At 42.3% G+C, this 26,333-nt stretch overlaps 2 protein-coding genes across 2 annotated transcripts in view; one reads left to right on the top strand and one right to left on the bottom strand.

Moving 5' to 3' along the window:
• Positions 1-25,128, top strand: part of LOC126366205 (sorting nexin-25) — a 278,282-nt gene extending 253,154 nt beyond the window's left edge. The window contains exon 18 of the transcript XR_007566317.1: positions 24,987-25,128. The gene's annotated coding sequence lies outside the window, so the exon portion shown is untranslated. The remainder of the gene's footprint in view (positions 1-24,986) is intronic.
• Positions 232-20,165, bottom strand: LOC126366302 (G1/S-specific cyclin-D3-like). The gene is made up of 5 exons (XM_050009394.1): positions 19,769-20,165; positions 16,421-16,642; positions 7,441-7,603; positions 3,710-3,831; positions 232-3,315 (listed from the first exon to the last, which is right to left on the bottom strand). The coding sequence occupies exons 1-5, from the start codon at positions 20,144-20,146 to the stop codon at positions 3,151-3,153; spliced, it is 1,050 nt and encodes a 349-aa protein (XP_049865351.1). The 5' UTR covers positions 20,147-20,165; the 3' UTR covers positions 232-3,150.
• Positions 25,129-26,333: the final 1,205 nt, after the last annotated feature.

The raw sequence follows: 26,333 nt of genomic DNA, 5'->3' as shown, positions 1-26,333 counted from the left end.
ATTGTAAATGTTAATTATACTAAAATGTTATATAGATAATATGTGAATCCATCTTCAACCTGTGTAATTTAGTGTATATAATCAATGGGTCCACACCACTGTGGATCCTTGTATATGAAACTGTAAATTTTGATTTTGATTAAATGGTATTCAATTAATAACACTCTTTTAATCTCCTTGGATTTTCGTGTGGTCGGAACATGTATAATAATTTAAAAATGTAAAGCCAAGTTTTAATTTTGGAATTTTTTATTTTTTTAGATATTTACATCTCAACGTCGCAAACATCTTACAATTCAAATAGAAACTTAATTTTAATAATCACATATAAAAATCAAACTTAGGCACTTTTATGTGTCACACAAATATCTTTAGAATTTCTTTCAATCATCGTTTAAGCGAAGATACTAATTAAGATCACCTGAGCCTAATTGCTCTTACATCTTATTATAAATCACTGGAAAAATAACATTCTCCCTATATCTTTTAAAAATCTACTTCATAACAAAAGTATCGTTCTAATTTCTTACACTATTCGAAAAGCCAGTCAAAAAGCCAAAATAAGCATTAAATAAAGACTAACTTTGTAATGCGTATTATTTTCCCACAAAATTTTACATACAAACTAAGTTATAAGAAATGTTCTTTACTTTGTCAGTTTAATATGCATGCAATCCACAACCAAAATATGTGTGCAGCTTAAATATAATCTGTTTTGATATAATATCAAAGCAATTTCAATTACTCCTTTATAAAAATGATGTCACTTTCTTAGTATTACAATAATATATTGCTATTAATTTACAAAATACTTTAAAGTAGTGTTACTTATGGCACCACATGCTTACAGCATATTTATAGGTTATATATACATTTACTTCTAGAATATCTACATAGCAGATCACTATATAATTAATATTAAGTGTAAGCTAAATGTAAGAATAATTAGGCAAACTGTAAGGATATTAGTTGAGGTAAAAAATGACAATAACTTTCGCGTGTGTGACCCTGACCACACTCCACGCCTCAATAGTCACCTGATTACCTTACACAATGGAAGACATTGGACTCATGTTTACTGTACCACAGTTGGGTGGATTTTTGAGTTTTTTTTACATAAAATCGGTAGGAGGTAGGATGTGTTGGTTATGAAAAGGCGGCTGCTCAAAAGCAAAACACAGTAAGCCACTTTGAAAAATTTTACAGTGCAAGCAGAAATGTGTTTTTTTTGCTCAGTTTTAAGCAAAATTATTATGTCACAGAAACAAAATTAAAACCAATGTCGATACTGTGCTCTTACTAGTTTAACTTCTTGCAGTAACTCTTACTAGGTCTTACTTTTTAAAATATTTTAGGTTGTATCGTACGTAGCGTAGATCATAGACGTATATAGTAGCTCAATCAGAACATTAAAAAAATATTGTTATTTTTAAACTGTGCCTTACTGTTTTGCTTTTGGGCCAAAGGGCCTCGTGGACCACTCCATTCGATCGACCAAATAATCCTAATGCGCAATTAGGCACTGTCGATTTAGTTAAAAAAGAACCACCGATATTAGGTGAAAAAACGTTCAAAAACTCATACCCTTACACTCAGCTCTACTTCAACATACGAGGCTCTAAAAAGACAATATTGAAGCAATTCATCTAAAAAGCAATATTGGAATTTGATATTTGCGCATATAAAAGTAAGTGCGCAATGTCAAATCGCTTTTCCAGATGAGCTGTTTCAGTGTGGTCTTTTAACCCCCAGATCACATACAACTAACTAAATTAAACAGTTTTAACTAAACACGTTGTCTTCTGCACCACCCGTACTTAAAATACAAAGCATTACTTAATATGGAGAAACTATATCACAATTTATAGTAATGAACGCCCAACACTGTAGACATTAAGTACAGAGAATTGTAACTTGACTATTGCGTTTATATTTCCAATGGTTGCAAGTATAGGAACGATACATGTGAATTATATGACTAAGTGCTATCCTAAACATCTTATCAATTACATGAAAATCACATTTTTTTTCCTTTTTTTCCTATCCAACGAAACCTAACATAGTACTCCTAAGTTAACATATTATGACTGGAAGTGACTATGATATGACGTTCCACTTTAACACTTATCACATTAAATGTTACTTTACAAACTAACACGATGGTTTATATTTCAATGAAAAGGAACAAAAACTTAGTTCTTCTACAAATAAAAGTAAACATTCAAAATTTACAGCCCTTCTACTTTATCGTTATCATCTAATCATGTAGTGTTACAAGTCGGGAGAATAGTGCGGGTAATGCCATTTTATTTATACTCGACTCTGTATATAAATATAAAATAAATCAACGTAATATTAGTTTTTACATAATAGAAGCGTAATTTATTGCCTTCCCCCGAAATACGTTGAATTTGAAAATAATGTATAAATAATTTCGGCACCGCCTACTGAAATTTCGACTTCTCTGATAAGATGAATCATGAATGTTTGCCCAATCGGAAATAACTTAGACATTATGTCATGTTGACATTGCGTAACACTAACTTTATAATTAGGAATTCAATCGTATTTATCGATACATCCCTTAACATATATACTTTACATTTATTATTAAAACTAGGTATAAATAGTGACAAATATCTGTAGTAGGTAATAATCAGTTCATTGTTCATATGAAGAGAGTGTGAAGTGCTAACTTTGGTCCCATGCGAACATTTATGTGGAGGTAATGACTAAAGTAACAGCTATTGGCAAAAGGTAATAAATTCAACGGATATTTGCCAGAAGAAACTGAAACTTGTCTTATATTTAAAGAGGTAGATTGTAATTTCAAGAACCACATAACTAGTACTGGAAAATGTAAAGTTCAGTGCATCGCCTCGTCGATTCGCGGACGTAGACTAGAGGCTTGTTGCAGTAGCACATAGGGCTTAACCTATTTAAACTATCCATATTTTGGGCTAACACTATACGCAGAGTGAATCACCTGCGCTTAACTCGCGTTCAGTCTTTGTATCAGTCCTAGATCACGGTTGCACGTTTCAACTAATGTAGTTTATAGTTTAAAGTATTTTCGTACTGAATGCACCGTAGTTAAAGCAATGTTCCTTGCGGGTCGCGAGCGGCGAACGCACATCGGCGTGGAGGCGCTCAGAAGTGCACGTCGCGGACGTCAGTGGGCGTGGCAGCGTTACTGTGCGCCTTGTCCTGCGTCGGCGTCGCCTCCCGCGGCTGCCCGTTTGGGGCCGCGCCTCGCTCCTCGATCATGTTGTTCACCATGTCCTCGATCTGCTCGAGGCACGTCTGGAGGCAGTCCTGCGGAGATGACTTATAGTCAGCACGGAAGATACGACGGAGTGGTGTCTTGTTTAAGGCCGAGATTTCCAGACATAATAGTTAAACAATGAGGTTTGGATTTTACGACTTTAAGGTTCTTCTGTCATGTGGTTTTACAGTGGGGTCGAGGACCAACCACACCAACCCTGGTATCTAGGTTACTATTGAACCGCCAGAGTACCCGGCATCATCGTGATTTCGAACAATCAAGTGATTCAGTCAGTGAGTGAGTAATGTCCTACCAAACAAAGTAGAGTCTCACAAATTTTTTTGTAACATGTCTCGAGATGGTGCTCCAAACGCTCCTAACTACAAAATCACTGAGTATATATGATAAAAGTTTAGGGTGAAGATGTGAAGTGAAGGAACGTACCAAGTCAATGCCAGTGAGCTCCTGCAGCCGTTGCAGGTGACCATCGAGGCCAAGTCCTCGCAACGCCGCGGCGATGCTGCAAGCCGCCAGGGTGCTCGCCGAGTGCAACGTGAACTCGTAATCTACAACAAGGAAAAATAAAATAAATACAAACTCACGATTATATACCCGGGTATATTATAAACGGGGTAGTCGCAGGTATAGAGTGGCAAGGTTATTTAGGCACGTGGCCATAACCAGAACTTATACCCTATTGTACATGACAACACATGATTAGATTGTTCTTCTTCTATCGTGTGGGTTGTGAGGTGAATTACCAACCTCATCAACCCTGGTGTCAGGGTTACTATTGAGCCGCCAAAGGCTCTTGACATGGCTCATGTAACGACTACTAACTTACATCAGTAAGTAATAACCGGGACCAATGGCTTAACGCGCCTTCCGAAGCATGGATCATCTTTCTTTCGGATAATCAGGTGATTCAGATAATGTCCTATAACCTACGAATAAATAATCCTATAACCAAACTAGGGATCACAAAGTGATTTTTGTGATATGTCCCCATCAGGATTCGAACCCGAGCCCTCCGGATCGTGAGCCCAACGCTCAAACCACTGGGCCATGAAGGCCGTAAATTTCCAAGTGAAAGCTGTCGTTAATGATAGGACGAAGTAGCTATGTTCCAGCAAGTACCCTGTTTAACAAAAGAGCGCTTTGCCGAGCGATATCGATATAAAACCGGGTCACTCCACGTACTGCAACGCGTTGTTAGTGTAAGATTGGAAAACGGTAGAATTTTCCATAAGAAGAGCTAGCCAGGCCTCTTCGTATGGAAAATGGAAGGCGTAAGGAGGCGCTTTCGGGAGATCGAAGAGTAGGTACGTAAAGAAAGGTGCGTCCGAAGAGAGTATGTTCCCTCTCCCTCGCGCAGGTTGTCAGTCCCTCAAAGGAGCCGGCACCCGCCCTCGCGGCCGCATTCCAGCGCCCGCGCACCCGATTCACTCGGAATATTTCTCACGGACTCACTTTGGCGAAACCATTATACGTACACAGACATGTAAAAAGACCCTGCCGTACCAATTTGGCGGTGGACGTCCCAAGATGTAAAGAAAAACTTAAATTGGCTCGTATATAATGAGATGGAACTGCATTGCGGAGATGATAATGTAATTATCTACGTATTTTCATCAATATCGTAACGCCTGATAGATATATTTATAACAATAATAGGCAGCCGCTCCAACGTGGCACATATTTATCATACATCCGTTCGACATAATAATATAGGTAGGTACCTACACGATGCGATAATTTAGCAGGAAAATCAGCTGTTTCGACCTTGCAAAGCTTGTGATTTCCAACAAGTCGTAAAGTATCAACGTTCGTGCATAACTTAATTACAATTTGTTATGTCATTTTCACAATTTATAGAAAACGATAGGCGTTCCCACGCTATACGAGAGCCAGTATTGAGGCCCCGCGTCAAACCACAAAATGTTCGCGCACAGACAATGTGCGAGCGAAGCCTCAAGGGCCCCTCATTCATCATTAAGTAGACTCTATTATACCGGCCAACGTATGGATATCGAACACTCTTTCAGCTCATTTAAAAAGATTTATTTTCATTTTTTAATTTGCATGTCGGCATGCCCGAGCGAGATAAAGGCGCAGGCAGAGAGGAGCAAAAAAGAGACGAGAAACAAGGAGAGCGGCCGCTCACTCGGAGCATTTGCATAATCTGATGTTAATCAAACAGCGAGGGCCTACCGCCGGTCCGGGCGACCGGCGACCGGTCCGCCGCCCGACTGCCGAAGGAACCACTCCGGACGGAACACACACGCAGCGGATGCCCCGCTCATATACGAACCGCCTTATTAGTCGCAGTGACGTGACAACACAGTCTAATATGCGACACTTCCAGAGGATGTGACGAGGAAGTAGACCTAGTACATATGTATGTAGGTACTACTTACATAATATATCGCCTAGTATTAATCTATAAAGGTAAGATACTTCTCGGTCTATTGCTACTATTCTAAAGTAGAAACCTTTACCTTTGAACGGAAGTGAATCGTCAAGAGATTCAAAAACATTGGCATTACTGTTCTATTTATATTTAAACAAGAGGTCAAAAGAGTGCAAATATAAAGTACAAGTGCCCTTAGAGGCGGTGACATAATCGACAGATTGCCCTTGAACGTGGAGTAGATGTGGTAATAGACGGCTGCGGCGGCGCTCGCGTCTATTCGCGAGGTGAACGCTCCGGCGAGGCCGCTGCCATACTGCCCACCGGAACAAACACCCGCGCGGCCCCCGCCGGCGCCGGCGACGCCACAGCGCCCGCGCATACATCGCTCACATGAAACTCCACACCTGATAAGCTCCCTCACGCACCCGCCATCTTCACGCGCAATCAAAACGTCTCGCCGCTCTGTTAGCTCAACAAAAAGGTACCTCTACTCACGCACGGCCGACCAAAACGACAATAAAATTACACAAAAAAGTCACAATTTATCTCCAGGGCAAACTACAGCCCTGCAGGACATGTCAGCTTTAAAATAACCCATTACAAATTTAATATCCCGCCGAGTTATGATTCCAGAGTAAATTGTGCCATTCAAATAATGATACATAATGCGAGCTCTATATCGCGAAATGTAGGCATGTCTTGGTCGCAAGTGGGGGAAGCTGTAACAGTTTGTTGTTGTGAGATTAAGCTCCTGTCTAGCACCTTATACTCATAATGATGGAAGTTCCTTGACATTATACCGCTTACAATATGTATGTAACACAGAAGAGGAAGACTGAGATAGATAAAGTCTTTTGTTTCAGCCGAGCCTCTACTGCTGAAACAGTACACTTCATTCCAAACAATCAATAATTATCATAATCGTAAGATATTATTTTATTATCTTTCCAGCGAATAAGCAGTATAAGATGAAGCAGATTACATTAACCTCCGTCAGACAAGTGAGAGATGATATCTGAGGAGCGAGTGAAATAAAAGAGCTGGAGCGTGAACTTCTTGAACAAAAAATAACACGACAGCGGCGGCGAACAACAAAAACCGTTGCACAAAAACATATGATCCCATGAGGGTAGAGGGGGGCGCGGCGGGCGCGGGGCGCGGCGGGCGTGCTGGAATGCGCCCGCGCGCGGCGTGGGAGGCGCCGCCACCGCCGCCGCCGCCGCCGCCGCAGGACACACACGCTGCCCTCGCCTACCCTCACTGTAAACAATCCTATTCTCATCTCGCCGCCTGCACTTACTTTCTTTCGCAAAGCGATACCGTCTGCATTCCCGACTTTTGCAATAAACCTAGGTATAAATCGAATCCTCTATAACCACGGTGCCAGCCGATAGATTGAGCAATTATGCCATTTGCTACGGTTGAAAACGTTTTACACGAACATTATCCGTAAATATTGGTTTTCCGCGCACTAACATTGGTTTTGGATGACAAAACTGGATCTGAAATTCAACCAGCCTACCCGTCCGGTGCCTAAACGGTTTGTGCGTTCGTTAAGTGTGCAAGTTTTGGAGACTCGTTTGAAGATTCGATCGCTAATCGTCTGTTGCGTAGAATTCCATTTTCGCACGATTTGAAGGTTCAGTGACACGCGAAGGCTACGGCCGGCATTGTCGTGACATGACGTGGTACAGCGATGCTAATTACTGTCGGACGAGAACAAAATGTAGGGTTGCGGTTTGTGCGAGATTGTATGACGTACCTCTGGCTGCCAGGGCGATGAAGGTCTGCGCGTGCCTCTGCACCATGTCGGTGTCGACGAGGCCGCGCAGGGGCAGCCGCGACAGCAGCAGCGGCAGGAAGTCGTGCGCCGTCACCCCCGCCACGTCCCACTTCAACTTGGACAGCACCAGCAACTCCCAGCTCTGTGGACAAACAAAACACGCTCAGAAACAATCACATGGCTAAAAAGAAAGCGTAAAGTTGCTGCAATAATAAAATAGCATTGTTTGTGCCACATCCGGCATATAATCATAAACACGCAGTTTCGAGTTCCCGGAACGCTGCGTAGGTAGCCTCGGCAATACAATTAAACGCACTGAAAGTCGTTCTTGGGACTAAACAGGGCACCATACAAATGTAGTTAACATTTTACCATGAGAAACGTGCCTAAATTCTGTAGCTAGTTCTATTATAATTGGACAAAGAAGTACCTAAAGCGAGGCGCGTGTCGTTGTGTAACATCGCACAGATATCAGTTGCTTTTTGGAGACACTTATCGAAGCGTAAATTACAATTTTGTTAGGTAATATTATCAGTTCGATGTCACGCGAAGACTGCAAAGCTGACCTAGATTAAATTAATTTATATTAAAACAAACTTCGAGCTGTGATGATACCGCGAGATCTGAATGGTTCAATTTTATGAATAACAATGATTATTTTATGTCAGTACACACACACTCATTCAGATGAAGTGGCTGCATGTCCGTTGACAGATAATACTCAATGTTTACTTTAACTCAACCGGCGGGGTCGGCGCGAGGCGGAGCGCGCCCGACCTCTACAAACAACTTTGTTTCGCATAACGACGGAGTTAGAGTCGGGACTTGTTTGGCGAGGGTTACAGCTTAGGCCCCACTGAATCTCGATATGACGCGTTTGTGAATGAATGGAGACTCATCACTGGAAGTCGGCATAATTCCATGTGTCAGTGTGCAGCATAACATTGTAGCTTCGCTGACGGAATAAGCTGGTTCAAAAAGCCGATTATGACTTTTTTCAAAAATGAATATTGCCGTTTATACTAAAAAGAGTTAGATCGGAGATGGCGGTATGCGGGTCGACCGCGAAATGAAAAGATTCGGTGTTTCGCCGAAGTGGCGACCGGTTGAGAGCTTCGAAAACAATGCGCTCATAAAGCATTCACCGCAGATGCCGCTGCAGCGATGCCAGACGGATACGCAGACGAGACTAGCCGTCCTGTGATGCGGTCGTGGCGATAGGTAGGCGTATGTTGGGACCCCTATCAGCTGACCTGGCAATCGCATTTATGTGCGGAGCTAACCCGAGACGGATGGAATGCTCGTAAATTTCCAGGCGTGTGTTCATTAGAGGCCTGCGCGGCGCGGCGGCGGCGGCGGCGCGGCCGGGCGGTGGCAGCATTTATCGAGCCGCGTTACAGCCAATAAAGCGAGCTATGCAAACAGCCCCGGCTGCGACACACTCGCTGAATTCCACACGCCGTTCCCATGCTTTATCCAATTTCATCGAACGGTGTGACTACGCCGCTTAGAATCAAACAATGAGCTCGGTGTCACGTGGCTACCACGCTTCTGAGACTAAACAACTTTGGAATTTTCCAAATCCCGATGGGGACCCTGTAACCAGGCATCGATTATTTATGTTACGCTTAGCATGTGGATCCTGTGGTCCAGGGTTATAGCTAAAGAAAACCGACGTCTATCATTATACGATAATGTATTTAGTTGTGTTACAGTGTAAAATTATCTATAAAAAGTCTAATAAAAAATATTATTATTTTCGGTCGGAAGCCTAGCGGATAAGCGCTGAATACTTAAGTTACCGCGACCGTGCAAAACGTGATAGCCATGCAGAATATCGCAACTCTTACGTAAGCTGTTATCATCAGCGAATTCCTGCCAACGATGATAGTGTTACAAAGCCCGTTTTTGTACTGTGTAGAAATATTGTATCTAGGCTTTGCAATTGTTAGTGCGTATTAGTGGTGGAATGTGTCGTGGCTAACAGGCTGTACAAGGTGGGGCGGAGAGAGACAGCACAATGGAGGCTGCGCCCGCGCCGAGGCCGCGTTCCCGGCGCGATCCTGCTAACCACAAAATTTTCATTTTTTCTTCCCTCACGGCCGCAGCCCGCATAGGGCGAGTGGTCCGACTGGTACTGGACCGCCAGTTGGAATGTTATAACCGTTGGACCTTTACTCGCGATTTTTCCAATTATTACATGACGGTACAAAACAAATTCGCGTTTATAGCTCTGTAATGAATAAAACTCACATTACGATTACCATAGCAGTTTTTGATGGCATTCCATCCGTTACGAACGTGTCTCGGTGAACTTAATCATCTTTATTACTCGTCACTAATAAGAAACTTGTGCCAATAAGTGCGAGCGAGACAATGGTCCCCCTTAGCATTTCTAACTTAGGACCCGGAGGGGGTGGGGCATAAATCCCGACACAAATTGGTGCGGGGCAGAGTTACCGTTCTATACATTTTATTATTTATTCTATGCTTGTGCATAAAAAGTATAAGTTGAAGTATAACGTTCATTTCGATAGTGAAATTTCGTAGACAAAGTAACCTGTTAGAACCTTGATGACGGTGCGGTCTCGTGAAGAAATGAGATATGTATGTGTTGAGTGCGCGCGCGTTCGGCGCAGTTTAGCCGGCAAACAGCAAGACAGGACGAGAGGCCGAGAGGAATGCGACTGGTTCCCGGCCCCGCCCCGCACCGCCCCACTCGTGGGAAACAATACGACGAAGAAAGTGGAATATCGATAACCAAAACACACATATATAAACTCTAAGGTGGCCGGGGATCCTACAAGTAATCAGAAGAAAACTTGCAGCTACTTTAGATTAAGCTTTAAGGCCCGATGACCACGAGTTTGCCATAATTTTTACCAATTGTAGGCTCGGTGGATCGGGTAGTAAGGCCTTTAAGAGGGATGTGGATTTTTCCTGAATTAGTAAGTAAGTAAATAAAAAGTTTATTTCCTCTACAAAAAAGAATCCATAACAAAAGACATTTGGTTTGTGCATACAATTTTTGAGAAGAGGCTGGTGCTTAACTAGGTAAAACCTGTCATATAGGACACCAGGTCTCCACTTCCAGATATTAAACAGTGCCCGGTTAATGGCAATAGGCTCCTATTACATAGAACTTCCACATAGCTGGCTAAAGGTGGGTGTTACTATTCACCTATGTCTACTGTATCATCGGCCAACGGCCTCCGTGGTCCAGTGGTTGAGCGTTGGGCTCACGATCCGGAGGTCCTGGGTTCGATTCCCGGTGGGGACATATCACAAAAATTACTTTGTGGTCCCTAGTTTGGTTAGGACGTTACAGGCTGATCACCTGATTGTCCGAAAGTAAGACGATCCGTGCTTCGGAAGGCACGTTAAGCCGTTGGTCCCGGTTACTACTTACTGATATAAGTATGTAGTCGTTGTATGAGTCATGTCAGGGGCCTTTGGCGGCTCAATAGTAACCCTGACACCAGGGTTGATGAGGTTGGTAATTCACCTCACAACCCACACGATAGAAGAAGAAGACTGTATCATGTATCCTACTTCGGGAATACGGGCGTCATGCTATGTTATGTAAGATGATTTGATGGACCATATGGTGATAGGTCTTCGCCCATCGCCCATGTAAGTGTTCATATTAGAATTACAATCCCTTTGACGGTTTTTACACGCCCGGGAAGACAAAGATCAGATTGCGATCTATGGTTTTAATTCCCTCCCATTCCAGCGCAAAAGCATCAGAACTATTCTGAGAAGTCATTCTTTCGCACCCCAAAAGCTTTTACGCCGGAAACGCCCGCGTGAGATCGGCAAACAGCCTGTGGTCGCGCTAATTTGCTCATTACTCTTGAACATAACGTTTATATCCTGTCGCTAATGCGAAAACGATGAAATAATTTCTTGGTCTTCTTCTTCTATCGTGTGGGTTGTGAGGTGGAGTACCAACCTCATCACCCTGGTGTCAGGGTTACTTTTGAGCCGCCAAAGGCCCCTGACAAGGCTAATGTAACGACTTACTTACATCAGTAAGTGGTAACCGGGACCAACGGCTTAACGTGCCTTTCGCAGCACGGATCATCTTACTTTCGGACAATCAGGTGATCAGCCTGTAATGTCCTAACCAAACTAGGGACCACAAAGTAATTTTTGTGATATGTCCCCACCGGAAATCGAACCGAGGACCTCCGGATCGTGAGCCCAACGCTCAACCACTGGACCACGGGGGTCGTTTTGTTTATTAGTTCTAACGTTCAATGACGTCGAAATAGTCGCGTGGATTCTTGGTATCTATTCGTATCTATAATTTTATAACATGAAATATTGATACGTTACTCAATTCTCAATAACTATAAACAATATTCTAACGAGTTACGAGCTCTGAATTAACTTAGAGAATACCTCATTAAATATAGAGAATGTATTGATGATTATAATGATAGCAGCTTCTGACTGCATCAGTGCATTCTCTTAATATGTCCCTTTCGCATAGGCTATAATGTATACTTTTTACGAAACGTCAAAACACTAAATTACTATGGAATTTATATGAAAAAGCACACTGTGACGTCATAGAAAAACTTAATTAAATATCGGCCTTATTACGTTATTCTTGATTAAAATTCATAAATAACTTAAGGAGAAAAAAGAAAATAGTTTTAGATCTGTCTTTATTTAGTAATCATACTTTCATAATTTATCTTGAACCTAGTGTATCACCCATTTCTGTCCTGTAAAAGTACCCAGCATACTTTAAGTACAGCTGGGCTTTATCGTAATCGGCCGAGATTATAAACTAAGTGTACTGTGGTATAAGTCATGACTACCGTAAACAACGGAAACCATGCTCTCATTAAAATAAATAAGAATATTTTCTTCACGCCTCGTTCAGCCTCGTTGCTCTTCTGATATTAATCTAATCTACTGATAGGGACATTATACTTTCAATTAGAGCTCACCACAAACTTGCTCGGGTGGAAATATGTAAGCGTTCATCATATTAGAAGTACAATCCCTTTGACGGTTTTTACACGCCCGGGAAGACAAAGATCAGATTGCGATCTATGGTTTTTATTCTCTCCCATTCCAGCGCAAAAGCATCAGAACTATTCTGAGAAGTCTTTCTTTCGCACCCCAAAAGCTTTTACGCCGGAAACGCCCGCGTGAGATCGGCAAACAGCCTGTGGTCGCGCTAATTTGCTCATTACTCTTGAACATAACGTTTATATCCTGTCGCTAATGCGAGAACAATGAAATAATTTGTTGGTCTTCTTCTTCTATCGTGAGGGTTGTGAGGTGGTGTGCCAAAGGCCCCTGATATGGCTAATGTAACGACTTACTTACATCAGTAAGTGGTCAAACTTGCTTGGGTGGAAATATGTTCTGCAATGTTGTGTGTCACTCGATAATCGAGTTTATTGTATGTATACATACATAAACTCACGCCCGTAATCCCTAATGGGGTGGGCAGAGCCACGAGTAATCAAAGACAACTTGCAGCCACTGTTGATACGAAGTCCTAAGATGGATATGGTGAACCTTATGGTGATAAGGGATCAGCCTATCGCCCATAACATTAGTCCGTCATTTAGAGGACACAATCCCTCTGTCGGATTTGACGACATGCCCGGGAAGATGCAGCTGAACGTGTTCTGTGTTTTTTATTTTCTCCCAGAACAGCATAGAAGCAAGTATTGTATGTATAGATAATTGATATCAGGTGGTTTCCAGGAATTGTGCCCCGTTATTGGCTATAGTCGGCCTCTGTGGTGCAGTGGTTGAGCGTTAGTCTCACGATCGACAAATCACAAAAAACACTTTGTGATCCCTAGTTTGGTTAGGACATTACAGGCTGATCATGATCAAGGGGAGGCCTGTGACCAGCAGTGGGACGTGTATAGGCTATTTTTGCTACGGTATGTATGTAATTTCGCCTTTTCAGCGACGATATGTATATTTATAGGTATTATTTCCGAAAGTCCTTTAATGTTAGCCGATCGAATAGCAAAGCGCGTAGTATAGTTCTGCTTTCGTATAGTTTCGAAGACTTTTTGGAGTAATTCGACGTTATCGCATCGTAAACGGAGTGAAGATGCAATATTGAATTTTCTCTTTTGACAAGCTGGCACCGCGGCTCGTAAACTTATGCTTCAATTATAATAAACGTTTACGGTGGTGTGTATGTGAGAACGAGTGAGGTTTTACGAGCGGCGGCCGCGGGAACCCCGCATTAAAGCCTCGGATGCCACAGCGCAGCTCTTTTTGCTCGGCTTTTCGCTGAGACTGCGCCCGCGCCGCAAGCACCGACCCAACCAATCAATTACTCCCCCTTACTCACCGCACAAATAATAACTTTCCTATCTTGGCTTAAGTATGTAATTTGGATTGCTCGATCATTCCAGCCTTCAACTTGTAGTTTTCCTAATGTACGCGTACATTAGAGATGAGTGAAGTTTTAGTTGATTTTATTGATGAAGCTAGACCTTATTTCCATAAAAAGTTAATTGATTTCCTGCGGCCGCGCCGGGCGTCGCTACTACGCCAGCGCTACACTTGGATGATTTATAAGAAGAGCATAATTTTAGTGACCAGTGACTGTAACGCCTCCGTTATCAAGTCTCAACCAAGTACCAGGCTTAAGGAACTTAATTTGCTAAATATATTCATATTACGATCGAATTAAAGGAATAGTTTTTGTTTTTACCCCAAAACTCCAATTACTACTACAAATCGACTTGTCTACGATTTTTCGTAGGCGTGCTACGAAACTGCTACGAAATTGAAAATGATTGATTACTGTGCGAATTTTCATTAAAAATACGGAAATTAAAATTCATCAACCTTGAATTATTTTAGTAATAGAGTAATTGTATTTTTTAAATACTTTATTGTCTAAAATCTACTTATCAGAATATTCGAATACTTGTTATAGGGATGGTTGGAATGAGAAAGAGGAGGCCTTTGCCCAGTAATGGGACATCAATTAGGCTACAAAAAAAAGCAGTATAAGTATTTTCTTTACAGATACTAGATTTTATTTGATATATAAAATAAATAATTCCGAAGCATTTAAAGATTACTCGTTACGTATACACGTCAACTAACAAGGCAGTTTAGAATTACCTATCCGACAAGTGTTTGGCACGGCGAAACATATACCTACCTCACGATCAGCGTATAAAAAGTCTATCGTGTTAAATCATAAATAGTCTAATTGAATGCGAGGTCTCATTTGAGTGAGTGAGTTCGATTCGTGAGGTTACAGCGTGAGAAAAAATATGAGCGGCGTGGTCAGTCTGTAATTGGTCTGATTGAAACGCGGGCCTCGTCGGGGCTTCCGAGAAGGCTGCGGCTCGTTAGAGGACAGTGTCCGGAGCCCGCCGCCCTCCCTGCCGCATTCCACACACACGTTAACACCCGACATGCTAACATGCTTACGAAACTTGCGCCAATATTCGTATCCCCATTAAGGCGACAAGAAATCAAAAGCTTTTTAAACACAACATAAGCTCGCAACTGTAACCCAACTGGTACTTTTTAAAAACCTTTCAAAACTGTTTGTTGCCCATTACAATCGTATTAAGTTACCGCAGAGTCGAAATCGTAATAATAAAATAACGAACCAGTCTGTAGCTAATTATTTTTAACGTGAATAGTGTGACGTTAGTAGGAACGTGATTAATTTTGTAACACATGTTTGGGAACGCCGTGTTGAAGACGTAGTGTACTAGTGTCGGCAATCGAGTCGTTAGAGCGAGGTATCGGTGCAACAGACGGAATGCACTTGTAGGTGAAAAAACAGGTCGAGTGTTATGACGTGCAAAGATGTGGCGTGCACTCATTATCTGCAAGCCGGCGGCGGCGAGGCCCCGGCGGGTGGCGCGCGCTGCATCGATACACCGCAAACTAAACGCAAACTCCAAATACTTTTACATAATTTCGGAACAATACCGACTTTGTACACGACGCAATGACGCAACACGTTGCTATGTGTCGCCGACTGACGTGGACAATTTACCTATTCCGTCTGCGAAGCACGCGTTCGGCAAACGCAATGCCAATGCCCTTAGCACATCAGGAAATCCGTACATTAAAATCTAAACCATATTATACATATTCAAAGCTAAGCGTTTTATCATACGGACCTTGGACCCTACTTATCCGTTACAGACGACTTTAAAAATGTTAATTAATGCGGCTAGGTCTAGAACAGGCGAAAATCTGACGTCATTCGATCGTTTCATATCTCACAAAAAAAATCGCAACAAAATGAACATGCCACGGAATTAGTATAAGTTCCCAAGAATATCGTATAGTTCAGGGAAGTATATTGTTAGAACTAACGAGATTATTAATAAGTTTTTATTTATATCTGTCGCTTCTGGCCATGTGAGCGTGTAAATATAATCTACGTCGCGAGTGAGTGACATTCAAAACTGTACGAGTTGCATGTACAGGGATACACCAATATGTTTAAGAGTGACAAAAGAGTCAGTTCATTTGATGCGCCGTAAATCAGGAATTCAGATCTCACGGATGTTCGGATGGAATGATTTAGAAATCCGCTTTGTAGAGTGAACGACACGAAAGCGTGGTCTAGCTAGCTGTCTGCAATCGGCACGCGACGAGTCCACCGAGCGAAAAGAGGGTGCGCGATGCAACGTGCTTAACGAGATCAGCTGTTTCCCCAGACAAAGAAAGTTAATTAAATCTGCTTATTACTTCATTCTTGTAAGCAGGTCATTCGCCTCGGTGGCGACGCTCATCGAACACATCTAGATTGTCGGTAAACTAGAGCTGGGGTCACGAGATGGTTCAGATTCTAATTGGAATCGAGGCGATCACAAGGAGAAAAAGTTCTTGCGCTCCGGCATGGTATGACAGAAAGCGTGCAGTCTAGTGCTTATTCTGACAGCTGTACTATACGCAGAAGGTATAATATGGTATTACTTACGCAGAGGTCAGAGAGCGTGATGCTGTTGGCGGTGTAGAACACGAGCAGGTCGGCGGGCAGGCCGCGGTTGCTGGGTTCGCGCAGCTTGGAGGCCAGCAGCAAGCAGGCCGTGCCCAACAGCTGCACCTGGCTCTTGCCAACCGTGCACGTACTCAGGAACCGGTCCAGGTACGATATCGCCAGCGGGAACACCTCCTCTTGGCAGTTCTGGTCCTCACATACCTGCAAAAACACCCCACTATAACGACAATCTCAAGAATATTCAAGTAACAGTTCCGTAACCGCACCCAACCCGCGCGACTTATCATCCGGAATTCCTGATAACCTATATATAAAAATGGAAATACTCGCTATTGCGATAAATACAGTGGGCATTGCTTTGCTGCAGTCGGATTTCTTATCGGCGGGAAATGTAACTACGTAGAACTACCTAACGCCCGTTCAGCTTGTGAGTGATGGTATTTAGTTGCCGTTAATTTATCTAATCTTTGGATTACATACTTCAAGAGAAGTTTAGGCTGTGTGATCAACTCCACGTGTTTCAAGGGGTGTACTTAAGTATAATAATTATGTAAATAGTTTAAATATTGTGAATCTGAGAGCCGTGGTAGCCCATTTGGAAGAACGCTGGTTTTCCCTTCGGGTTTGATGGTTAGACAGGCAGTCGCTTATGTAAAAAACCGGACTTATCAAACCTTCAGGTTAGGTAAGCGAACCCTGTGAAAAACTGGATAACGCTATGGAGATGGAGTTTAAAGATGGTGAATCGGAAGTGAAGGAAACCGAAAGTAGGTGATGACGTTGTGATGAGTGACACCCGTCAAGTAGGTAAGTTGAGAGTGTCATGGGAGCCCGGATGGTTCCCGCATAGTTTCGCACGGTGTAACGCGACCGGATGCAGAGACATGAAAACATCTATATTGTTTATTACAAGATAGTTACTAAAGCTCTCTCAGGCCAAACGGATTATGTAGACTGCAAGTAACATTTTAAATTGACCGTAATAAAAAGTCTTGACGAATGTTTTTATTTTCTCACTATAATTCCAGACGACAGGTGTTGTAAAGTCCTAACTGCGTATGTATAGACCACTAAACAACTTAAGCCAAATAAGATAGGTAGGTTTTTACGAAACGAAAATTGTCTATTGACATTTCGTGTGACGTCATCAATAAAACGGACGGAGTGAGATGGTGGCTGAGTTCGAATAGGGACCCAGACCTACGGGGTATAACGTAGAACCCTTGCCCAGGGATACGGGTGAAGACCTCAACGGCTGCAGAGGCGGAGATGGGAGCCATCGGTACGGCAATGCAGGACGGAAGGGGCATGTCACAGGGACTGTAACCTGGAACCTGACAGAGGGCAGCAGTAACTGTCAGTACTATTCAGAGGCAGAGGACAGGAGTCCTAGTATGGCTTTGTAATAGACTACTCTGGGCGCCATCCCACTCGCGTCAGACAGAGTACTGCGGGGCGGAAGGCAAGAAGGAAACCACTGCCCTATTTTTCCCTAAAAAGTAGCATGGAGAGTATTCGGAAAATGCTACACCGACAAGAGCGTGGCTCTTAAATTGATGATGATGACATCAATAAAAGCAGCCAAACGCGTAACTACTCATTGTTCCAAATTCTAAAAAAATATCTAAGTCCGAAGTCAAAAAGTAAAATTAGATTGATTTTTGATCAGACTGGTTTCTATTTCGAGGTTAACGTTGTAATAATTTATCTTTGACCCAGTCAAAGCCAGCAGGGTTGATGAGGTTGGTAATCCATCTAACAACCCACACGATTGACACGATAAAAGAAGAATACCCTATTGTGTAGATTTATGTGTGTGTGTGTGTGTGTGTGTGTGTGTGTGTGTGTGTGTGTGTGTAAGTGAGTAACTCAGCTGACTGATCGCTCTCACGGTTCTGAACCGTCAGCTGATATCTAGGTATATGCTAGTCTTAAATGTACCTACAATAGGTACACTAGTGTTGCTAGCAGGAAAAATAGGTAACATTATGCTAACCTATCTAATCAAAAGGCATTAAATAGGAAATTCTTATTCTAAATAAGAAAAGCCGTCGCATTATAATTTGTCTGTTTTATTATTGTATACTAATAAAACGGCGTATTTATACACGTGCAACATCTATTAATGAGATCACTTCTACTATTCTAACCTTCAAAGAGTCAACTGTCACTTGGCACGCCCACATCATACGCATCCGGCTAGGTATGAATAGATTCAATACAGATTGAACAATTAATAAGGTTCGCGCGGCATAGATTGAAATGTCATTGACCTTACGTAAGGATTGTTTCGGTGCTGAAACGTGGGTGGTATGCGACTGGTTTCGGTGTTTCCACCACGAGGTGTCGGGTCGGTCGGTACGCATGCGCCGCCATCGCAGTTCGCACTTGCGTGACGTCAGCGCCGACTGCGCCCGCGCCCGCGCCGCCTTCCACCACGTGGCCGGCTTCACAGCTGACTGCCTCATATGGCTATCCAATTATCCACCGCGCAATGCCCTTACTCTACTATAGATTACACGGACCTATTTATCCCCGAAATCTTATTTACAGAAATAAAACTTCGCACATATGATTTTCTTACTAAATCGATTATTGTTTATAAAAAATTACACGTCATTAAAGCTAACACGAGTTTGAAATGAAGTGTGTGTGTGTGTGTGTATTAACAAGCGTATTCTCTTCTACATATCAACTAGTAGATACCTACTAGTAAAGATAAAGTGCGCGTACGGTGTCAGCTGTGTGCGTGTCAAAATCAGCTGATTATTCAAATAGAACGAGCGAATCGCATCGGTCGCCGACCGCCCGCGCCGGCGCCGCGAGGGGCCCCTCGCCTTCACTCGCGAGCTAGCTTACAAAAAATGCCTAACTCAAATTCATGCATGAAATCGTGAATCTAAAGAGGGCACGTTCTTCTTATCCCATCGTAAACAGCTGATAATAAAGATTCTAATAAGAATCTCGTACGCATACCAAAACTAAAATCAGCTGATCGCGTAAACAATGTCAATCTTGCCACATTATCCAATTTACCTACGTAAACTTTATACTATATTTTTCTTAAACTGATAAAGGAACACAAAAAGTCAACATACATTTATCCACATGATAACTTTGAGTCTCTGAGTGAGGATCGCGAAGGCCAAGCACGGCATCACATAGGGGTTGCGAGGGGGCTGCGGGCTGGCCCGGAGGTCGCAGTGGCGAGGCATACAGGGGCCACTGGGGCTCCGGGAGCAGCAGGAGTGGACCTACACGTGGCGCGCGACAAGATGGCGAACGAGGGCCGGGCGCGGGTGCGGCGGCGAGCGGGCGGGCGCTCACCTCTAGCATCCACTCGGCGACCTGGCGGCGGATGTGCGGCGTGATCTCCGTCTGCACGGTGCCGAAGTAGTTGGCGGTGACGGCGTAGCGCTCCTCCGTGCGCAGCAGGTTGTCGAGCACGCGGCGCCGCAGCAGCACGGGGTCGGGCTGCGCGGCCTGCGGCGCCGGCGCCGCGCCGCGCTCCGAGCTCCCGGGGCTCACTCGTTCCGCGCACAGCAGTTCCATGGCACACCGCACTGCGGCTTGTGTCGGCGCTCGCGGCTCGCGGACTGTTGTTGCGGACAGCTGATCGTGCGCGAAGCGGCGAGCGGGAGTTGCGACGCCGGCGAGTGCCCGAGTCGCAGTGAGGCGAGCGGGCGGCGGCCGGCGCGCGAACATATGATCGGCGGGGCGAGGGGGGGGCGCGGGGCGCCTGCGCCGGCCGTGAGGCCCGCACGCAGGTTTCTCCCGATTCCACGTTCAAATAATAATAATACATACTCGATCTCTTGCTCACTCCCGCTCCACATCCATTTTTGCTTCTCGTTCTACCTAGTATTTACAAAATGAGATGAATTCCTCGGATTGAACATTACATACCCACCCATACTTAGGTACCTACCTACCTTTACATGTACCTACCTACCCAACCCTTGTTAGTGGTTAACACAATGACCAATTCGAACATCTATCTATTCTATTACTACCTAGTTGAACTTAATACCTAGTTAAGTAGGGATGTAGGTAGATAGATAGGTATAGGTAGCTTAAAAAAAGCTTTGCAGGGTTTGACCCATATCGATGACTCATAGTCATAGTCGATAGGTACCTACCTACTGACTTATCTAGATTCTAGATCTATTAATATGTAGGTGGGTAGGTAGGTAGGACTTAGTTTCTTTTTTCAATGTAAATATTTTAATAGGTACCTAGGTACCTACCTATGATAGGTACGACTTATGTTAAATTACGTACCTACTACTTACCTAAGTATCTATACCTGTTATGAATTAATTAAAAATGGCTTACCTAGTACCTAGGTATAGTTAGGTATACCTACCTAGTTACCTACCTACCCTACTAAGAAACTTAATATTATAATAGGTATTTAAATGGATGTGTCGCAATCAAGCAATAGGTATCATATCTGAAAATCAGCTGACTTCAACAGCTGATGAACCGGGTAGGAGTATGTAAGAGTAGGTAGGTAGGTTACCCCTACTAACTACTAACCTACCTACTGCTAGAGTAGACGTCTACATTTTTGCATAGGTAACTTACCTACCTAATTAAAATTTATTTATATTATCCTAATGCATTGAACGACTGAGCAGGTAAACTGAGAGTTGACTCTCTCTCGCACTTAGGACAACTCTACGACAATAATGTAGAGACGGAAACAGTCGAACCGAGTCATTAGTGAATGTGATAATATTTTTATGAAGAATTTTGTAGGAAACTAGTTTCCGTAGATAATTTATTTAAAGCAAATAGCCACTATCGCATTTATACGAAAGGGCATTATTACACAACCCAATCAATCGCAATCGGACAGTGTTAATATAGCACATAGGGAGGGCGAGGCCACAATTTCGCCATACAATTTATATCTACACGCGATGCATTAGGCCCGATGGACCGGATAGTGTAATAAGGCCATAAAAATTAATTTTATTTGCAAAACTATGTGTCCTATGCACATAAATACCTACCTTCATAATCATAAAAGTTTCAAATACTTGCCTTTCAACTGTTTTAAGACAGTAGTTAAACAAAAACTTTACAAAAAAGGTTATTATAAAGTTAGTGATTATTTAGTAGATATGAATGCATGGGATAAACTGTCTCAGAACTGATATTAGGCAGCTAAATTACTCAATTGTATAACAATATTTTATGTTTTTTTTAAGAACGTCTAGGGCCCTGTGCCGAGGTTTTTCTTGCAGCTTCTTTTCCCCGGCTATACAGGTTGTGAGAAGCTGCAGTAGTTTTAGGCGGATGAGACGTTCGTTATGTAAAAATTAACTACTTAATAAAGATATTTTTGAATTTGTATAGGTAGGTACTTAAGCGAATTTTGCAGAAATTAATTAATTACTGTTACACAAAGGTACAATTCAAAAATAATACATTTTACTACAATCCTCTCACTGGAATGTGTCGACTATACAATGATCTCATTAAGAATCACACAAACATTGTCATTTTTAATGACTGAGCTTTCAAACGCTCCATTGTAAATGTAATTAAGTAAATTATTTCTTACATAATCATCATCATCATTGTTCTTTACTAACATAATATTATTATACCTAATCAATATTTATCTGTGCTTCACATCGTTAACAATTATCCTCCAATTTTTTATTTTTTGTCTTTTTCTTTTTGCTATCACAGTTGTTAAGGTCGATCATGCTGTAAGAAACTCTACTGATTTTACAATCTGGTATAATACCTTATACACTATTACATGTTATCCTCTATTATGATTGTTAACTGTTGTGCTCGTCTTTTAAATAAATAAATAAATTGATGAAGTGTACATACATAAACAGCCTATATACGTTGGGCACAGGCCTCCCCTCAATCAACCGGACGGGGTATGGAGCATTCTCCACCACGCTGCTCCAATGCGGGTTGGTGGAGGTGTTTTTACGGCTAATAGCTTAACGTGCCCTCCGAAGCACGGAATCATCTTACTTTTACGGACAATCAGGAGATATTTAAGCCTGAAAAGTCCTTACCAAACAAAGGACAGTTTCCCAAAGTGATTTCGACAATGTCCCCATCGGGAATCGAACCCGGACCTCCAGATCGTGAGCCTAACGCTCTAACCACTAGACCACGGGGGCTAAATACCTAATCGTCACGTCGAATTCGTCGTCATCGTCGTCTGGTAAGTTAATAATGAGTCAAGTTAATGACGTTTGCACAATTCATACTTTATCACGCTTGTATCGCCCAAGGGGTAAGCAGAGGTATACCTACAGTACAACATCTCCACGCCAACTAAGTTAAAGGGCCATGTAACGGGCCATTAACCGGGCACAAATCTTGGAAACCACTTGATATCTATTATCTAAGATACATTATCAAGTTTTTTTTTTTAAATTTAGATAGGTGCTTGATCGTTCAGTGGTTTACGAGTATCTTCAAAACAGTCTTTGATTCAGCAATATTATTATACTTAATAGCATTGGTTCCTACATAAAGTGGCTTATTTCTAACGGAGAAGACGTAGTAGTACCTACCAAAGAAATAAAGTATTATTTTTTCTTCAATGTCGGCAAAAGCATGACTTGGTTCAGTGATTCCTTGAAGTAATGCTACCGGGCTGCCGCGCAGGTGTTTGACCCCCAAATGAATTGAAGTCGCGATGGCGCGATGGCGGCGGTGCCTACAGAAAGCACAGTTTAGCACAAAAACCTAAAGCAGTTTTTACCTGTCTGGTTTCCTCCGCACAATTCATCCACATCCGAGGATGGACGTGATAAAATTTGTCGTTATCATCGCCCGCGTAAGCGCCATTTTGAAAAATAACATTCGGGTGCGATTTTCTTTAACAAAACGTCGCAATAGACAGGTAGCTACAATCCAGGTACAACATTCGAGTCTCATTTCTTACCCTGATTGAAATAAATTGAACGAAAGCAAGGTTGTAGAGGAATATCACATCGAAATGTGACTATTCAAAAAGGCGCTTACATGGTTTTCAAAAGGTGACGTTATGTACCTACCTTCACAGTTGTTAAAATAATTTAGTATTTTTATGTTCGTTTTACTACGAGATACAGCTATGTCTGTCGGGAATCTATAATTCGTCCGTTTTATTAAGTTTATCAAGCATCGTCTACGATTACGAGATAGGAACTATCACTAACCAAGCTATGTTTGCATAATTTTAAATGTCTGGACGGTTAACGTATTCTTAACGGCTTTTTCGAATCCCTGTTTTAGTTGGCAGAGTTGTACGGTCTACTGAAGAAATTATCTAGATCACGGATATATATCAGACAGAAGATATAACAGACAATATCACAGACTACGATTTTGGCAAATTTAAGCTTAAATGAATGGTCAGGTGATCAGGCTGTAATGCTAAGGATCACAAAGTGATTTTTGTGATATGTTCCCACCGGGATTCGAACCCGGGGCCTCCGGATCGTGAGTCCTACTGTCAAGCCCTGGACCACGGTGGCCGTTCTTATTATACAGAGAGAGTTATTATTATAACTTGACTTTTGAGGGCATTGTTCGGTGAGATGGTTCCCAGGACTCAGAGAGCTGAAGAAAGAAGCCTGGGATTGCCAGGAAGTGCGCTATAACCGAACGACGTTAATCACCAATGGTTTCCTCCACCCGATCTGAGGGCGACACTTTTATTGTTTCGCATACTTTGCCTTTTTGCGCCCGCGCAGGGCGACGCGCATTCTGCGGTGCGCCCGCGTCATGATGCGGTCGACCAGAGTCGCCTTTACTCTACTAGGGCCCTTGACACATTAGGATAATGGAGACTTCGACAAATCAAGCTGTCTTAAATATTGTACAGAGCATTCAGCGTTCCCCATTTGTCCGGCCAAGTAGTGCTACAATAAGGCAAAAAAGGTCACAAAATCCAAATATAAACAAAACACTTGATTTGTTCATAACATAAGCTCACGACTATATTCCAATTGGGGTAGTCAGAGGTACAGCCATCGCAAGATGAGCTAAGTACCCACGTTTCACCGAGCTTTCTGTTAGAGCAACGCGATAGGTGGCCGTATCACCGTCTATAATGTATTTATTCAACTGTTATTTTCTTTAAAAATATTAATGGGTATTAAATATCAGTTGGATAACTGGCAGGAGCTGGGGGCCCTCAACGATTGCGGGGCCCTGAGCACTTGGCACAGGGCCCAATGGAAAGAGGGACCTGCAGCCGACACGGCTTTCAATTTGCACAATTTAAGGCGATTACAGACTTAATCGAGGAAGTACACGTTGATTATAGAGTTTCTTCATACCTCAAGAGTCTCTCGCTGTGTTTACGATAATTTTCTTTAGATTGTCTATCGAAATAAGCAATGCCCTTTCCTGTTTTCTCTGGGTTTATGAACTAATTATGTTTACGTTGGTAGGTTTATATTATGTTTATTTTTTCTTATTTTGTATTTTTTTTATATAATTTTTTTTTTATTTTATTGTATTTTTTTTATGTATCTTTTTTTTATTACTTATTTATACTTGTACTATGTAGGTACAGTCATGAGCAATATAATGTACCCACTATAGGACTCTGTCGCACTAACATATTTGACATTTAGTGAGACTTACAGTTCAATTTGTCAAAAAAGTTAATGTGACATGGTACCAAAGTGTATACATATTAATGCTCGTGACCGTACTGCACCATCCCAAGCTTTAATACATTGAGTTCTTTCACCCTAAGGTTGTCTGGCAGAAATTGTTGTGTGTAAGGCGGCTATTGTGCTTGATATATTTGTTGTAACTAGCAGATTGAACTCTATTTGAAACTTAAAAAGAGCTGAGCTTTTAAGTAGGTGAAGTATACCATGTTACTGACCACGTCGGCGTGGTCGACGATTTCGAGCTATCGGCCCACTAGGGTCGACTAATACTTTCAAAATATAATCCTCCAGGACGACGCCTTAAGCCGAGGTTCGTGCCCAATTAGGCACCATCAGGCCTGTGGTCTTAAATTTTATTCCAGGTGAGAGCCGTCAGCGCTCCCCATTTGTCCGGCTAAGTAAGTAAGTAAGTAAGTAAAAAGTTTATTTCCTCTACAAAAAGAATCTATAACAAAAGACATTTGGTTTGTGCATACAATTTTTGAGAAGAGGCTGGTGCCTAAACTAGGTGAAACCTGTCATATAGGACACCAGGTCTAAACCTCCAGATATTAAACAGTTAAATTTACAATTATGAAAAATTTGCAGAGTAATTAGTAAATAATACAGTAAAAAAGTAAAATTAAAGAAAGTATAATAATAAATTTCAACGTATTTGTGTGTATGTATGTGTGCGTGTGTATGTATGAATGTGTGTCTACAATAAGTCACGTCAGCAAAAAAATTAAGTAACTAGCTTACTTTAGTTGGACGGTATTTAAATGTCACGTAGAGTTTCAATTACGAAATCACATGTTAATCGCGGGATCTAAAGCTTTGCTTTAGAAGGACTACTAAAAGACCTTTAACCGGATACGCACTAAGTATTTCCTTAGTTGATATTGAAATGAGCTTGAGCGCAAACAATGCGCAGGATTCCGAAACACAGGCAATAACATGGAATGGTTAGTGCGAGCGGGACATCACTCTTTCTTGGAATCACGAGCCTGCGTAATGGAATGCAGCGGAGGGACCCTCCATGTGCCATGGCAGTTTTTGCCTGAGCTTTCTAAGCGCAGGCGCACCCATGTGGTACTACTTTTGTGTCGAGGTCACTGCACTAGTTGCACGGTAATGAATGAGTAATTAATAAGTGCAGATTACACGAAAATTGATAAAGAAAGATAAATCGTTTTTTGCTGGTTTAGGTAATTGTTTTTTATTGTGTACACCTGTTATGGAGAAAATCAGTAATT

The sequence above is a fragment of the Pectinophora gossypiella genome, chromosome 4 (genome assembly GCF_024362695.1).
Source record: "Pectinophora gossypiella chromosome 4, ilPecGoss1.1, whole genome shotgun sequence".
Lineage (NCBI taxonomy): Eukaryota > Metazoa > Arthropoda > Insecta > Lepidoptera > Gelechiidae > Pectinophora > Pectinophora gossypiella.
Note: the sequence above shows the minus strand (reverse complement) of the source record. Positions and strands in the feature narration are given on the sequence as shown.